Raw genomic sequence first — 19,061 nt, forward strand, 5'->3', positions numbered from 1 at the left:
TTTTGATTTAGTTAAATCATTCCAATTGATTTTTTATAGTGTGTCTTTCTATTTTGTGATGCTATACTACTGTTTCAGAAAAGGTCCGGGAAGGTTTGGTACCATTAAAACGTTTAATTCCGCTGCCTGCAATTGTTTGCACCTGTCCTAAGTCAGGAATTTAATGTTCAGTGGTTGTCTTCTGTTTATGTGGTTCATAAGTGTTTCTCGTTTTTCGTTTTTATATATATTTCGCCGTTGGTTTTACCGTTTGAATGGTTTTACCGTTTAAATGGTTTTACACTCGTAATTTTTGGGGCCCATAGGCATTATAGCTTGTTGTATGGAGTGAGCCAAAACTCCGTTTTGGAGGCCGTACCCTGACCTATAACGGTTTACTTTTACTAATTGTTACTTGGATGGAGAGTTGTCTCATTGGCACTCATACCACATCTTCCAATATGCTTCTCTAAGCTCTAGCCCTTACACATACTAGTGTGAAGCTAGCAGTCGTTAATATTCATGAGGCTAGCCGTCAATTATATTCATGAGATGAAACCGCGTTCGACGAAGTGTTGTGGGTAGTTATTAGATTGTGACAATAAAATAACATTTTGCTGTTAATATATCCAATATGGTTATACTATTTATAGCAATATAAAATTATTAAGAAATATTAAGCCAATAGGTGTCTTCTGCAAGGTCCGCGTCATTTAAAATGAAATTAAATGAAAAGTTTAATCGCCTCAATACACACAAAACAAAACAATAATGATTCATTAAAATTTTGTGATTATTGAATCAATGTAAACTACAATAAATAAAAATATGATTAAATGTAGAAATTTAGGAATTAGAAGGAATTAATTGTCATATGAGCATTCCATAATATGTTCGTTGTCACAAATATAGTCCAATCATGAAACTAAAATATACAATACATACGATAGTATTTTCCAGTTAAACAGTTCAGAAAAACAAGAAATAAAAACAACCGAACAATAAAAACTGTCAATTACTATTTCAATGACATATACTTCTTCAAAATTACGGAGATCAATCAGAGTCATTAATCTCAACATGAGCAGTCCATATAATTGCCTCTAAAATGGCCCATAGCACTTATGCCCTAGACCCGTACGAGTTAGTCAGGAAAGGGTAAGGTGGGTACCCTGGTATATCACAAATTCGAAATGAACTATTGCCGGCTGGCCAAACTAAGAGATTCTCCACGTGGGCCATGATACCAGAGGTAGAGGTACTTATTGCCTTCAAAATGGTCTATATCACTAATACCCTAGACCCTTACGAGTTTGTCAGCAGAGGGTTAAAAGGGGGATATGGTATCCTGGTTTTCAACGAAGTCGAACTGAACTATTGCCGGCTGGTCAAACTAAGATTTTCTCCACATCGGCCATTATACCAGAGGGAGAGGTGGGAATTGCCTCTAAAATGGCCCGTAGCACTTTTCCCCTAGACCCGTACGAGTTAGTCAGGAAAGGGTAAGGTGGGTACCCTGGTATATCACAAATTCGAAATGAACTATTGCCGGCTGGCCAAACTAAGAGATTCTCCACGTGAGCCATGATACCAGAGGTAGAGGTACTTATTGCTATTAAAATGGCCCATATCATGCACTTATACCCTAGACCCTTACGAGTTTGTCAGCAGAGGGTTAAAAGGGGGATATGGTATCCTGGTTGTCAACGAAGTCGAACTGAACTATTGCCGGCTGGTCAAACTAAGAGATTCTCCACATCGGCCATTATACCAGAGGGAGGGGTGGGAATTGCCTCTAAAATGGCCCGTAGCACTTTTCCCCTAGACCCGTACGAGTTAGTCAGGAAAGGGTAAGGTGGGTACCCTGGTATATCACAAATTCGAAATGAACTATTGCCGGCTGGCCAAACTAAGAGATTCTCCACGCGGGACATGATACCAGAGGTAGAGGTACTTATTGCTATTAAAATGGCCCATAGCACTTATACCTTAGACCCGTACGAGTTTGTCAGCAGAAGATTGAAAGGGGGATATGGTTTCCTGGTTTACAACGAAATCGAACAGACTATTGCCGGTTGGTCAAACTAAGAGATTCTATACCAGAGGTAGAGGTGGGTATTGCCTCATAAATGGCCTATAGCACTTATGCCCAAGACCCGTACGAGTTAGTCAGGAAATGGTAAGGTGGGTACCCTGGTATATCACAAATTCGAAATGAACTATTGCCGGCTGGCCAAACTAAGAGATTCTCCACGTGGGCAATGATACCAGAGGTAAAGGTACTTATTGCCTTTAAAATGGTCCATATCACTAATACCCTAGACCCGTACGAGTTTGTCAGCAGATGGTTAAAAGGGGGATATGGTATCCTGGTTTACAACGAAGTCGAACTGAACTATTGCCGGCTGGTCAACTTAAGAGATTCTCCACATCGGCCATTATACCAAAGGTAGAGGTGGTGTTTGCCTCATGCATAAGTTGGTCGAATATGGATGAATCATTATGAATTTTACAGAAAGATTAATAGGCTTAAAAAAAATATCAAAACAGAAACCTCTTCAAATTAATACTTAAAAAGAAGGCGATTGGACAATTATTATAGTATAAAAATCAACTTATATTTCAAAGAACAGTATAAACAGCTAATCCATAAATGTGAATGTTTGTTAAAATACGTGTTACATCCTCTATATCCCCTTTCCTTATTATTGTCGGATCTAAAAGGGGTCTGGGGGTAGGAACTCCCTTTTAACGATCAATGATAGCATATGGGTGGAACCCCCCCCCCCCCCCCCCCCTCTCATTATCCTGGCACCATCTGCACTTTAAAAATGGCACAGATCTTAAAAATTAGATCTAAAACGACTATCATCTCATAATATTGATCAAGTTCGCTAACCATGCATGATGCATATATAAATATGCTATTGAGAATGTCAATTCATTTGTAAAAGCTTAAAGGGGTAGCTGGTATATTTATGAATTATGAGTGATGCATGATGATCGAGTTATTGCTTATGCATGGGTCATATTTTAAATATTGTATATAAGTATAGGTCGTTCTTTCTTAAATATTTATATAACTATAGGTACTGAATTTCAGTGAATGTTATATTAAAAATGGGTACGTTTTTTGAGGCAAAAATGGCACACCCCTACCAAAAAAATATCGAAGTTACCACCCCGTGTAGCGCAGATACCTATCCCTGGCCCCCTGATAGTATATTAGCTGATAAAAATCTGCTTTCTTTTTATCTAAATATATATTTAAGAATTTAAAATATATATATATATATGTTTTTCATTTACTCTTTCATGTTATAAATATTCAAATCCCGTTTAGATCCTCGATTGACCTTGAACCGTATACTGTATAATATAGTTTACATGTAATTGTTATAGGGAGATAAATCTGTCGCAAACGGTGACAACAGAATTTATATTGCGTATAAAGAACCCGTTATATATTACAGTTTGAACAAAATGGCATCACTCGGGAGACTAGATGGAAAGATTGCACTTATCACAGGTAACTTCTCAATATTTGCTGTTTCTTTATATTTATTTATAATATAATCCCTTTACACATGGGTTTGTTGTTTAAATTTGTATGGTAGGCCGGTTTCACATTAATTGTCCTACTTGTACGGCATGTATCCTAGCTTGTTAGCGTATTTTTGATATTTTTTATTCTGACAGAAAACGAATTTGATATTCATTATGCGCATGACGGTGAATTAGAAGAATTTATAATCTATTCAAGAAGAATCTCAGGCTAATTTGTCTCTCTCAAATGAAACGGATGAGGTACATATGAACAAGAGGAAATTGAATTAAAAATCAAAGCTAATACATGCTGTATTGATGATGTTTTTTTATGTATACATTTTTAACTTTCAAATAGTTGAAAAAGACGAATTCATTCGGAAAAGCACTCCGATTACATACATTTCATCCAAGAATACAAATTTTAATCATCACTGACCATTATGGACCAAACAGAGTCGAAAAGTATTTAATTTATTATTATTAATTATTGTTTTCCTCTTTAAGGTGCTAGTTCTGGTATAGGCCAGGGAACAGCCATTTTGTTTTCTAAACTTGGGGCAAAGTTAGCAATAACAGGAAGAAATGATGCAAACCTGAAAAAGACCGCTGATGAATGTGAGAAAAGCGGTGGAGGGAAGGTAACATTATTACAAGAGGGTCTGGATGGGAAATTATACATTTCACTATCATTTCACGGTTTCGATATTTTTCTCTATTAATTTTTTAGTCCAAATATTATCTCTTCTTACCGGTTGTTTTCTTTTCTTAACTTGTATTCCAATTTTCCTCTATTATTTTTCGTCAATTATGCTAGATTTTGTTACAAAATGTAACACTATCAATGAACCTCTGACAGACATCGACTATTCACTTAAGAAATAATTGAATGATGCAAGCTATACTTTATTGTAGTTTTAACATGTGTAGGCATTATATTTGTGATTATTTTTACCCGAGCGATAGTGCCTATACCCATGTTAAAACTACAATAAAGTTTAGCTTGCATCAATTATTTCGATTCTGAATAGGACAATTAAGGTAATTTTTCTGTCTGATAAGTAAAATTGTAAAAGCGTTTGTATAGGCTCTTCCATGAACCTCCCTTTTTTGTTCGTAAAGAAGCAAACGGCTGGCACTAAGAGGGAGGAATTTGAACAGCCAGCATGAACGCCGGGTTGTCGTATTTAAGGTCATCAAATATGCCAATTTCGGAATACAACACATAACAGTCATAATAAATGAATAAGTAACATCGTGTGCACCATTTAAGAGTTTGGAAGTGTTTTAAAGCTAAGGAAATATATTAAAAAGTAAAATCACAAAAATACTGAACTCAGAGGAAAATCATAAGTGCATGATAATTTGATAAAATTCATTATTCTGAAGAAGTCAATATACGCATGTGCAAACAAATTTTATTGAATTAGGAGCATGGGTTTGTTAACAAAGTAAAATAAGCACGTCATATTAGAATTTGTTTTTTAAGATTTTTGGTAGGACAAATCGGTAATTTCAAAACGGTATTTATCCTACATCAGCTTTCACAGATGATATGACAGTTTTAAACTCTGGGTCCATTTACAAGTAATTTTAAGAGATTTTCCTTTGCTTTACTTGACTTTCAATACAATTTATATGTAAGATAAACTTGTATGCATAAATGAATCTTCAAAGTTCCAATCGTTGAATTCTATAGTTGCAAATTAAGATTTGTTAGAATCACATGCATGTGCTATTATACAAACAATGGGATCCGAAACTCGTTTGATTTTACTTATCAATTTTAATAAGAAAAAAACAAACGGGCAAGTATGGAACGTGTATCTATAATACTAAAATTACGAGGTCCAATTAGTCAGCCGTCATCACGTAAAAACGACGAATCAAAGAATTCAACTTTATATATAACTAATATAGTACTAAGGTGTAGATTAAAAATTACACCACTCCAGCCTCTTGTTTTCCACGTACGATACCAATAGTATATTCACCTGTTAGCTATTACCTTATCTGTACGTTACGCATCTGACAGGCGCACCAACAAACGGTGTATTCAGGATTAATATGCTATATACACGGGTCATAATCACAGGGTTGACACTACTAAATTGTCGAATTGTAACCTATTGTAGTATTGGTAGAGATCCGTTTGCGCCAAAAATGCGTCTCTTTGCGCCACAACTTTTTTTGTTCAATGCTACGTTTGCGCCACCTGTTTTAAAATTACATGGTATCATTTGCGCCAAAAATAAAACATACGATTGCGCCTTTTATAGAAGAAAAATCACTTCCCTCCTCCTTTATTCGGACTTGGAACCGGCAGTTTACACGGCAAATATTTCCTTTTCTGAAACATACTTTCTTCTTACCGCCTTACTACTTCCCAATTTAATGTATGTAGTAGCTTGTAACTTCACTTTATTGTCCAAAAAGACAAACATTTAAAGATGAAATACATAAAACAGTTCATAATAATTCCTGTGGAATACTTCTGTTCTATTACTGATAGATAGAGTTTCAGCCCAAACGGATGGTGGGATCACAGCACTGTGTCATCAACATATGTGCATGGCTAAATAAATTATCAGCAAAAGCTTCTATTTTCTTCTCTTTTTTTTGCATATCTTGTATTAAATATTCAGCAAAGCAATAATGTGTCTTCTCTCTCTGTACATGGACTGTCAAATGCACTTCAAGTCTCCAGAAGCTCATTTTCATGGTGAAATATATCTCCGAACATACAATACTTTTTAAGCCAAACATAAGAATAAATATTAATCATTAATATTTATGATATACTTGTGTACAGGTAAAGTGGCGCAAATGAGTTCCGAATATTGGCGCAATTGATACATTTGGAAAACAAAATTTTGGCGCAAATGATACCCCTGAAAAACGGTAATTGGCGCAAAAGGAGTGTTGCCGTAGTATTTTAATCAGTATAAGACTTTCTAAGATAACAATACGAATACTAAAAATCTGGACTAAAAATAAGGCGTATAGGTACAGTTTTCAATTTGTTAGCGGGCATGACGTAAAACAGCGAATCAAAGAATTCAACTTTATTTATAATTAATATAGGACAATGCTGTTGATTAAAAAATACTCCATTCCAGGACCTTTTGTTTTCCAAATAATTAATATTACCAATAATTGATAAGTTCCAGTTCGACGGGTTCAAACAGAAAGATTTGAAAGCAGAGAAAAACTGTGTATCTTATAATCGGCATGACTTTATCAGATGACAATACTAATACTAAAATAATGCTTGCACATAGTTATATACTTTAATTCAGTCACGGACCCGCGATATCACGGGTGTGTTCTAGTAAAATTAATATTTATGGAAATATTGACTTTCCAGTGGTATTTTTATTCGCAGTTTAGAATTAAAGTTTCTTTTTTCAGCCATTATTGATAGTAGCTGATTTGTCAAAGGAAGAGGACACAATACGTGCTGTGGAAGAAACTATTAAATTTTATGGACAACTACATATTCTTGTAAGTTAGTATAGGGAAGAAAATGTTTTATTTTTATCAAATAGGTTCACAAAGAGAGTATGATGGAGTAGAGGAAAAACAGTACCTGAACGGAAACGAACGCTGTAAGGAGTATGTGCCGAACGTACATGTTCTCTATGCGGACGGGCCTGTATAGAAAATTCTATTTTTTCTTGTGATTTGATGGAGGAAGAGTTTCAGCTATCATGTTTAGTGGCACATTTCGATGTATTTTATTTTCTCTCGTACAAATATGCACTATCATTTTCTGTGTTCAGTGGACGTGAAATTTGGGTAAAAACTTTAATATGCTTATTTATGAAATGCACATTTATACCCCTAGGGGTCGAAGGCATATACAAACAATACAATACAATATACACAATGGAAAAATTAACATATTAAACATCATATATAAAGTGGTAAAACAGTAATATTTATGCAGGCGTTGTGTCCACTCCCCTAAGTGCAAATGACTTTTTAATGAACGGAACAGTGAGCTGCATAATATCAAATGAAGATAGAACTAATTGTAATCTATCTGTTTCAGACAATTTAAAGTATTCTGGACATATAATTATTTTTCAAGCTGATTACGTAAAGATTTATTAATTTTACATTTTTAGAAAAAGTGGGTTTCATCTTCAACCGCATTTATATTACAATGTTTACATATTCTATTTTCTCTTTGAATTCTTTTATATCTACCCCTCTCGATTTTCAAGAAATGGTCACTAGTCTTACTCGCATTTTACATAATAATTTTCTATTTTCAAACTATTTTTAGAAATGTATTTGTCTATTTCACGTTTCATATTTTGTCTTTATTTTACTGTACAAGAATATTTTACTGGTATTTAGATTAGAAAATTCAAGTTGATTGGACTTTAACTTCATCAAAAACTATCTTGACCAAAAACTTCAACCTAAAAGCGGGACAGACGGACGAACTAACGAACGAACGAATGAAATTACGAAAGCACGCACAGACCGAAAAACCTAATGCCGCTAGGTGGGGCATACAAATAGAAAATAAAAAATAACAAACAGACTTTTATTAGAATATAATAAAAAAATAAACATAAATATAAAATAAGCCCCCACCACCGAGGGTTTTTTTCCAAGTTAATTTTGTTTTTGTTTATGAAGGTGAGTTCTGCAGGGATTGTGGAAGTTGGGAGTGTAGAAACCCAAACATTAGAACAATATGACAAAGTTATGAATATCAATGCAAGGTAAGATTAAGGGGACACGGTTGAAGAAAAGGACAATTTTAATAATAAATTAGAAAGAGGCACATCTTAAAATTGGTATTCAATATAGTTTTTATTTTTCGTAGTTTTCTTTAACAAGGTTTCATTATATAACTTTTGTATTCATGTACTAAATTATAAAACTATGTGTTTCATATTTATTAACGTTTATAATATTAAGTTCAAGTTTCTGTATATCAGAGTGTCATATAACACATATATATGTTCCATATTTATTAACGTTTTTAATTAGTTTCTGTAGGTCACGGTTTCATACTCAGTGACACATTTTTATGTTCCACATTTTTTTCATACTTTATTCATGTTTCAGTTGGTCAGTGTCCCATACTACACAACTATGTTATCCATATTTATTTCACGTTTTATTTAGGTTTCTATTGGTCAGAGTTCCATATTTAACACAGCTAAGTTTTCGAATACTTATTCACTTTTTATTCATGTTTCGGTAGGTCGGTGTTCCGTATTACACACCTATATGTTCATATTCCACAGCTGTGTGTTCCATATTACATAGTTATGTGTTCCGTATTTATTCCGTATTTATTCATGTTTCTGTAGATCAGTGTTCCACATTACACAGCTGTGTGTTCCATACTTAGAGAAGACTAAAGGCAGCATTGTAATAGTCTCAAGTGTTAATGGTATACGATCGGTAAGTCATTCGGTTTCAAAATTTTTGAATCAACAATTATGATAGTCCGATTTATTTAAGGATTTATAATTTATTATATATATTTTGTATGTCTGATTTTTTTTATAGCTACGGGTAGTTATTTCCCATAGATGCAGAATACATGTATATTATTCTTTGCTTGCGACAGACTTTATAAATCAACCTCTCGAAGGCCTTGGTGTAATTCTTCGTCTTACCTTCAGAGATGCAGTGAAGAATCAAGGAGTGGGGATAAACAAGTCAAAACCAAAAAAAATGTTCACAAAAAATTTCAATTTTTAGTATAAAATCACCCAAAAATATGTTCTCCTCGCTTCGCTCGAGAATGTATCATCAAGAATAAAAGACCTGATTCTCTATGTTAGCATATGCCTTAGTAGGATTTTGTATTACCATCTTATCTAATTTTGTTCGACATAAGAAAGCATACATTTTGTTCGCCAAAAAATGAAAAAAGACATATTTTTAAAATGTATTTGTTTTTCAGTTTCCTGGTGTCATAGCTTACTGTATGTCAAAAAGTGCAGTAGATCAGTTTACAAAGTGCGCAGCCCTAGGTAATTGTTTTTATATATTCCAAACAAAGAATTAAATTAAAAACTTGACCATAATTGGTGTTTGCTTTCTCTCCGCTTGACACTCACCATATGCATTTGACAGTGAGAGCAAGGACCGTTCACAGGATTTAAAATAATATTTCCGGGTAGGGTGATATGTCCTTCTGTGAACTTTTTCCTCGTACACAAATTCGTATCAATCCCGCTCAGCGTGTATTTCTAGTACACAAAGGGTCTCATATGATATATATTTTTATATATATATATATCACTTTAATAGTAATACTATGTTCACGCCCTGTTATGCATGTTATATTTGCCACTAGACGTTTTCATGAAGTATTTCATTCATCCAGTAAAATTATGGATAACTAAGATATCAAGCCACATGATATCAATCAAACATGCTCGAACATCTCTCTATTATCAACCAATCAGTCTTAACTAAGTGATGAGATGCAATGTGTTGCTCTTGTTTGACATTGGTATACTACATGTAGTCCGTCAACGTTTTTTATGTGAATTTATTTTTATCAATTTTTCAGAACTTGCCCCAAAGCAAATTAGAGTAAACAGCGTTAAGTAAGTTTATTTTAAATATGAAAGTGATTTTTGTATTATTTGATTTGAATTCTATCATTTATTATATGAGAACCTTCTGCAAAACCAATAGTTACCATATATATAGTTTCAAGTCTATAAGCAATGAAAAACGTCATCCGCATTGCACGTAAATTACGATCGAGTTCCATGGCACATGTCAAGGCTCAAGGGTGCAATATGGACTGGATATGGTTACACTTTTTGGAGCTTCTGCTGAGGTTATGAATGGTTTTAGTGGAATTCGCTTGCTCGATCTTTAGGTTTTTTTATGTTGTATTTTATATGCTCTTGGTTGAATTTTTTTTTTGCTACGATATTGTCAGTTTGTTTTCGACTTATAACTTTGATTTTTTTTGTATCTGTTACGTAACCGCATTTTTTAATACAAAAAATCTGTCCTTTAAAAAAATAATTGTTTAGCTAAATGATCACCGTGATATTAATTAGTGCCATAATAATTGAGATTCCTGTACTTTGAATGTTGAATTAACTGTAGGAGCTAAGACATGTATTTTGAGTAAGCAACACTCCACCTTATTAGATCTTTAAATGGAATGAATTTGCGTGTTTTTTTAACGACATTGACCACAAAAGACCGTCTTACACGAACGGTACCGAATTGAGAAAGTTACAGGGAAAAAAAACATGTATATAACAAATTGTATAGAACAGCACTTTTACATACGTTCATTGTGATTTTATTTTTTGAACAGTCCAGGAGTAATAAAAACAGAAATACACAAGAGAGGTGGAATGGATGAAGAAGCTTATCAAAAAGTATGTTTATAATAAGAAATATTTTCATGGGCGGAACAGTTGGACACAAGTGAGTCGGATTTGTGTGTGTGTTGGCTGAAAGATTCACTTCCGTTGCCCACGCTATAAATTATATGGTGTGGTAGCATAAAAGAGGGACGAAAGATACCAAAGGGACAGTCAAACTCATAAATCTAAAATAAACTGACAACGCCATGGCTAAAAATGAAAAAAACAAAAAGGCAAACAATAGTACACATGGCACAACATAGAAAACTAAAGAATAAACAACACGAACCCCATAATTAACATAATTAATGTTTAAGGTCAAACTTAATTGCTAAAACATTTACGAAAATTGAAAAGACATTTGAATATAAAGTTAATATGACCTTTACGATTTTCATACATTCACGGTCATTAATGGATTATGCCACAAAGCGTCTTTTTCTTACTTCAAAGAATTGCTGTCATATTATTATTACTCATTCATATCATACATAAACTATATAAAAGAGGACGACCAATTGGTATAATGGAACGGGGGTAGGGTGGGGGCATGAGTTCAGGAAGACTTTTTAATTTAAAAGTATTCATCTGTTGCTACGCTTACTTTTTTCACCATGTCTTTTGCAAAATTTTCCTACCTCTCCAGAAACTAAAATGGTCGTCTCTACACGAGGGTCTAGATGGAAGGGTTTCATTCAATTTTGTATTCTTCAATTTTTAAACAATTGAACCCTATTTTTAATATGATTTTAATATTTGGACACCAAATTATTCTCTATTCCTTATTTTTTTGTCCTTTTTTCTGTATTAATTGTTTGCTAAAATTCCAAACTTTAGGTACTTGGGGACAAGACACACTATTTTTGCCCTCCACTTTTACCAAAATCTGTTAGTTTTTTTTTTCGTTTTCTATTAAATTAATTTTAATTATTTTTGAGTTTTTCTGTATCATATTAAGAACATAAATTTACTACAAATATCTTGTATTTACTATTTGCTATCAAATTGAATTCCAAAGTTCCCATCTACATCGGTCACTGATATATAAAATAACGGATTTAGGGAAAAAAGAGGAGGGGAAAATGTCCCGTTCCTTAGTTCCTATGATTAATTCTACACATTCAGTCCATCATTCTCTAATATTAAAGCACAATTCGATCATACTCTTGGTTCTTTCAGACATAAGAACTCAGAGTCTAAACATTTTATTATAGATAAAGGTGTAAGACAAGGAGATTCTTTAAGCTCCACTTTATTTAATATTTTTATTAATGACTTAAGTCAGATATTTGAAAAGCCAAACTCTACCCCTGTAAAACTTATAAATTCAGACATAGGAAGTCTTCTATTAAAGCACAATTCGATCATACTCTTGGTTCTTTCAAACATAAGAACTCAGAGTCTAAACATTTTATTATAGATAAAGGTGTAAGACAAGGAGATTTTTTAAGCTCCACTTTATTTAATATTTTTATTAATGACTCAAGTCAGATATTTGAAAAGCCAAACTCTACCCCTGTAAAACTTATAAATTCAGACATAGGAAGTCTTCTATTTGCAGATGACTTAATCGTATTATCAGAGAGCGAAAACGGTCTGCAAAATAGTTTAAATAATCTCTCTGAGTATTGTGATAAATGGCAATTAACAGTTAATACAAAAAAATCTAAAACCATGATACTACAAAATAACCCAAGTAAAATAAATAAACCCTTTTTGAAATTTAAAGGAAAATACCTTGATAAAGTATATGAATATAAATACCTTGGATGTGTTATAACATCTAATGGCAGTCTAACTAGTTGTAGTTCAGATCTTGCAAAAAAAGCAAGAAAAGTTTTATTTGCTATTAACTCTTACTCATCAGGCTTTGGACAACTTCCTGTGAGAGTGTCTTGCAACCTTTTTGAAACTTTGGTCAAACCTATTTTAACATATAATAGTGAAATATGCTATATGGACACTTATATTCAATTTTATAGAGCTAAACTCCGAGCTAACAAAAATAGCTCAACACCAGATGCTATTCATTTTATTGACAAAACTGTTTTAGAAAAACCCCAGCTACATTTTATGAAACAAGTACTGGGGACAAAAAGAAGCTCAACAAATCTAGCTGTTAGAAATGAACTAGGACTTTTGCCATTAGAAACTTTCATAAAAACCCAAACTATGATGTACCTATCTAGATTAAATAATGAAAATCTAAACCAACTTCTTAATGAAGCCTTTAAATTAACTAAAAGTTTAGATACCAAGGGAACATACTCTTGGTATACTTTTGCAAAAAATGTGTCACAAGATATAAATATTGACATTAAACTTATTGAGGAAACTAAAACTTTAAAACAGACTAAAATGTTAAAACCCCAATTAAAAAAAAGTTATATCAACTATTATCAAACTGTTATTGATGATAAAATAAATAACTTAAATGAAAATAATAAAATATATCTATATAAATTTCTTAAATCTAATATAAATAACCAAATGCAACACTACCTATCACACCCAAGTAAAGAGACAAGAAAAATGTTAACCAAATTTAGAATAAGCGAACATTGTCTCTTCATAAACTGGACGATATACCAAAATACCACGAAATGAAAGAAAATGTAAAATATGTAATATCTTAGACGATGAATTTCATTTTTTCTTCAACTGTAAAATAAATAAAAATATAAGAGAAATCTTTCTAAAATATTATATACAAAAATATGTAAATTTTAATACACTTAATTTTACTGATAAACTCGTAATAATACTTAATCCATCAACACCAAATGATGTAAAAGCAGTTGTTTCTTTTATTAAAGAGTCATTAGAACTGAGGAAAGGAGAACAGTAACTGTTTTTGGGGAAAGACGGCTTCAAGCCGTCAATCCCCTATGGGGTTGACCAGAGTGACACTCCCTCACATCATTCATTTTGTTTTTATACATGTTATAGTGTGGAAAACCCCCCAACAAATCTTACTTAGATTGAAGAGAAGGAGACCCAGAAATGAATAGTTTGACTTTAAACACTTTTTTACACATTTCCCTTCTGTTTCTCACGAAATTATCGTATCTTGAACTCTCCTTTACACTATTTACGTTTATTTTACAATCCGGAAAAATTAGAATGACGAGATATTCTAAAAATATCCAACCTACATTGTATTTTATAGTGACGTCATTCTTGGAAGAAGCAGGGATATCCTTCACCAGTTCACTGGTTATTTAAATCATTCTTAGAGATCGTGCACTAATTACAAATTTGTATTTGTTAAATCTAAACATAATATTGTTTACTGTAGATGATTTAAACATCAACATGCAATACTTTAATTTGTAGGTCAACAACTTTCAAAATAAACATGATAAACAAAGATCGAGGGTTTACATGAGACAGGGGAAAGAAACGATTTTATTACTTTTATCGGGTCTCACTAATTAGAGACAAAAAGCGTCAAAAAGCGACACGAAGCGTCAAGAAGACTATTTAGCGACAAGAAAAAATTATTCTTCTTGTCGCTTCTTGTCGCTAATTAGTGAGACCACTTTTTTCTGTAAAAATTCTGAGAATCTTCCTCCAATTCAGGAGCATCTCAATTGATGAGTAATTATCCACTAAAATAAAAGTTAATGTATTTAAACACTTCAAATGTGACATTTCATTGGATTAGTAGTCTTCTATTAAAACTAATGTTTTGTGTACCTGCATAATCATTGTAATGGTAAAAAAAAAATAATAAAAATTTGCATTTTGTAGTTTAAACATATTTATTATTTACAAATATTTCAAAATTAAGATTTGGAAACAAGCTTCACACAGTTTACATCACTCATATTGTTTTTTATTAGTACCTGTTTCCCTGTGATGAGAGTTGTAACTCAGAACTTTAACAATGGAAATTTAAAACTGAATAGATTTTTCAGTCCACACTTTCTAAAGAAAAAACTTTAAAATCCAAGAGTACTGTCACAAAAAATGGAAAATGGCCCTAGCCTGCAGTTCAGTGGTACACAATCAAGATTTCAAAAAAAATTGTAGTTGTTGTGAAATGACAGAATTCAGTTGAGTTTTAGATAATTAGCTATCAACTTTAATCAAATGTTTAGATTTAGAAGATGCAGATCTCTTCCATTGGTCCAAATTGAATCCTAAACTAAGGAAAGGAAATTACATAAACAACAATTGATTTCAATATTGTCAACCTTTCTACATGTTCTAGCTGTTCTCTTTTTCATTCTTCATATGAAAACTATCAAAAGATACCCCCCCCCTTTTCCAAAAACATAATTAAATAGAAACAAGGTCCGTCTTTCCCCTCAGAGCTATTCAGCTCTTTGATTATCATATTTCTTATAATATTTTCGAGTTTATATTATTTTTCATTATGTTTGTTTGTCAATGTATTTGCCACAACCAAAATTGGTTTTTGTATGTTTTGCAAATAAAGATATATCTAATCTGTAAACCCCATCCAAAACCTCATACGTCAAATGACTGAGTATTGTTCTTATTTAAAAAAAAAAATGAAGATTTTCATATCTTCATTTGAGAATATCCTAATGTTGTGACGCTTTTATTCTCAGTTTTTGGAAAGGACAAAGATTACACATGCTTTAGGTAGACCCGGAGAAGTACAGGAAGTAGCTGGTATGATTGCATTCTTGGCTTCTGATGATTCCTCCTTTATTACGGGAACACAAGTGCCTATTGATGGTGGAAGACATTGTATATGTCCTCGGTGAAAGGAGAGTTTAGTAACCAAGCAATAAATAAAAGACACACTCAACATTGCAGTAAAACATGTTTTTGTTTCATCAGTAAATCAATCCTTCATTTAAAACATTAAAGCTTATGCATATTGTTTTTAGATACTATTTCAGGCAACTTCTTATAAGATATACACAAGAAGATGTGGTATCATTGCCAATGAGACAACTCTCCACAATCTTCAAATCTTAAAAAAAAGAAAAGAGACCAAATGACACATACATTAACAACTATTTGTCACCGTTCGGCCTTCACAATGAGCAATGAGCAAAGCACATACCGCATAATCAGCTATAAAAGGCTACGAAATGACAAATGTATTTAACAATTCAAATGAGAAAACTAACAGCCTTATTAATGTACAAAAAATTAACGAAGAACAAGTATGTAACACATCAACCAACAACAAGCACTGAATTGCATGAATATACATATATACAGGCTCCTGACTTGGGACCTGCACATACATTGTACATACAGAATATGTCGGGGTTAAACATGTAAGCGGTATCCAAACCCTCCTCCTAACCCGGGGCAGTGGTGTATCCGAACAACATTAAAACAAACTATAAAAGCCAATATACATGTATCAAAAAAATATTATCCAATGTCAGCTGAGGCTAAAAATTATGTAGATCGTGAAAAAAACATGATATTTTGATTTTTTTTTTTACCAAAGGAGTCCCCCCCCTTAATGTACCTGCACTGCGAGGTAAGTTTGTGCAATGAGGGAAACGTGATCTCCGGTATTTGTCGATTGAACTTTAACTTGCATGGTTTTTAATCAAAGATGTTCAAATAAGAAGATATTCGTATTGTTTTGTCATAGATTATACCGTTATTTTTCTCAATTCAATTGTTTCATATTTTTTTCATGTCGATGCCTTTTTCTTGTCGTCTACACGGTATTTTTTTTTCTCGCGGTTGCCTGTAATTGCTTACAATACATTCTCTTCCTTTAGACATGGGTGGATAATTGTCTCAATTTCAATCATACATGCACCACATCTCCTTATTTTTATATTTCACGGAATGTTGTTATATTTATGTACGCTTAGCGCGCCTCCATGAAATACACAATACGCAATCTGTATTTTAATCAGTTTACTTAAGCTTTAAGTTACAAGTGTTTAACTCAATTGTCCTTCATTGACAAGTCTCAAAGTCTATGATTTTTTGGAAATGATTAGGTATAATTTTGAGATTGGTATAATTTGATTTTAAGTGATTATCTGTTGCATTGTAATTATCAATGACGAAAAAGTGTTCCATACAATGTAGGTATAGTATATTCATTCCTTTTGATTTTTTGTGGGTTTTTTTTCTTGATTTTTTGTTGTTTATTTGTTCCGTTTGTAATGATTTTTCAACGTTTGGTACTTGTAATATTTGCCTTTAACAGTTTTGGAACACAAGGGTTTGAACAGACATTATCGGTTAATCTTTATATATCATGCGTGCAGAGAATTTAGTTCAACATTATGTTGTTTTAGTTTTGCGCCAGTAAGCAGAGAAAACATAACACATGTGATCGTTAGAAAGGCACATTTAATAATCGTCGTGAGGCGGTAAACAGTAAAGGGAAATAACCCATCAATCATACATGTATAATCATGACACATGGAGTAAGGGAGATAATACAGATTAATACATGTGACAATTAATACAATACATTGGCGCAACTTCTTTTCTCCTTTAAAGTCTCCCTCTCTCTCTCTTTACAATTGTCAACTAATAATCTCTGTTATTATAAGAACATGAATAAAAATAAATGTTATCAATATGCATAAACTAAACACATAGCTATCAATAAGAAACAAAATAATTCTGACATTTTTTTTTCTTTCCATTTTTTTTAAAGTCTGTATATTTTCATCAAATTCATATTACTATATAAGTAGTTAAGCAAAAAATACTTAGCATATACATTGTAGTAAACATAAAATAAGCAGTAAATAAAATACGACGTACATTTTGTATCTGATTCTCTAAGTAAACAATTAACCCAAGGTGACGAGTGAGCATCAAGTTTAAAAGGAAATGAAATCTTTAAACCGTGCTGGCGTTTTCAATTCGGAGCGCTTACGGAGAACGCGCTTATTATCTTGTTCAGTGCTCGAGTTACTAAGTGTCAAGTCATGTTCGAGACTATTATCATGTTGCGCAGTCGGCTCGTCCAGATTTTCAACATCGTCGATATTTTCGCAAATAAGAATAGGCGGGGGCTCCGCGCGTTCTGGTGGTAGGTCACGGATAGGCCCAGGAAGGCTATCTTCGTCATGGCCATCTGAATCAGACTCCTCATTGTACACATTCTGAGAATATCTTGGATTTTGCTGGGCACTTATAGTGTTTAAAACTTTATAACATTCCGAAAGTTTTACTTTGTAGGACGAGGCGCGGAGTTGATTGCCTGAGAATTTTTTGATGAAACACCATTCGCCATCACGGGCTACAACAAGGTACCGATCTCGCGATTGGGTCTTTGATCTGTCGGTATAAAGGTAAACCAAATCCCCTATATTAATATCAGGGGTCGGACGACCGGGTCGACTGCATTTAGAATTTTCGCTAAATCCGTGATTTTTATTTCGAGCCTCGTGCTGTGCGCGAATTAGGTTCATGTCAGAAATTGGTAACTGTTCATGAGTAAACTGACTTCTTTGAGTCCATAGTTCGCGGGAGGACCTGCACATACATTGTACATACAGAATATGTCGGGGTTAAACATGTAAGCGGTATCCAAACCCTCCTCCTAACCCGGGGCAGTGGTGTATCCGAACAACATTAAAACAAACTATAAAAGCCAATATACATGTATCAAAAAAATATTATCCAATGTCAGCTGAGGCTAAAAATTATGTAGATCGTGAAAAAAACATGATATTTTGATTTTTTTTTTTACCAAAGGAGTCCCCCCCCTTAATGTACCTGCACTGCGAGGTAAGTTTGTGCAATGAGGGAAACGTGATCTCCGGTATTTGTCGATTGAACTTTAACTTGCATGGTTTTTAATCAAAGATGTTCAAATAAGAAGATATTCGTATTGTTTTGTCATAGATTATACCGTTATTTTTCTCAATTCAATTGTTTCATATTTTTTTCATGTCGATGCCTTTTTCTTGTCGTCTACACGGTATTTTTTTTTCTCGCGGTTGCCTGTAATTGCTTACAATACATTCTCTTCCTTTAGACATGGGTGGATAATTGTCTCAATTTCAATCATACATGCACCACATCTCCTTATTTTTATATTTCACGGAATGTTGTTATATTTATGTACGCTTAGCGCGCCTCCATGAAATACACAATACGCAATCTGTATTTTAATCAGTTTACTTAAGCTTTAAGTTACAAGTGTTTAACTCAATTGTCCTTCATTGACAAGTCTCAAAG

General features: G+C 33.1%; 1 protein-coding gene across 1 annotated transcript; it reads left to right on the plus strand.

Moving 5' to 3' along the window:
• The first annotated feature begins 3,343 nt into the window (after window positions 1-3,343).
• Window positions 3,344-15,759, plus strand: LOC139491859 (3-oxoacyl-[acyl-carrier-protein] reductase FabG-like). Its single transcript, XM_071279770.1, has 9 exons — window positions 3,344-3,508; window positions 4,033-4,166; window positions 6,937-7,029; window positions 8,179-8,264; window positions 8,862-8,955; window positions 9,464-9,533; window positions 10,079-10,115; window positions 10,850-10,913; window positions 15,482-15,759. Exons 1-9 carry the CDS (start codon window positions 3,463-3,465, stop codon window positions 15,638-15,640), a joined length of 783 nt encoding a protein of 260 aa, XP_071135871.1. The 5' UTR covers window positions 3,344-3,462; the 3' UTR covers window positions 15,641-15,759.
• The last annotated feature ends 3,302 nt before the right edge of the window (window positions 15,760-19,061 follow it).

This window comes from Mytilus edulis, chromosome 10, assembly GCF_963676685.1.
Source record: "Mytilus edulis chromosome 10, xbMytEdul2.2, whole genome shotgun sequence".
Lineage (NCBI taxonomy): Eukaryota > Metazoa > Mollusca > Bivalvia > Mytilida > Mytilidae > Mytilus > Mytilus edulis.

What these genes read in the sequence shown, in the direction of transcription:
- LOC139491859 (XM_071279770.1), top strand. Translation starts at nt 3,463, where the DNA reads ATGGCATCACTCGGGAGACTAGATGGAAAGATTGCACTTATCACAG. An exon ending in AAAGATTGCACTTATCACAG is followed by an intron (nt 3,509 to 4,032) that starts GTAACTTCTCAA and finishes TTCCTCTTTAAG; the next exon opens with GTGCTAGTTCTGGTATAGGC. An exon ending in AGAAAAGCGGTGGAGGGAAG is followed by an intron (nt 4,167 to 6,936) that starts GTAACATTATTA and finishes TTCTTTTTTCAG; the next exon opens with CCATTATTGATAGTAGCTGA.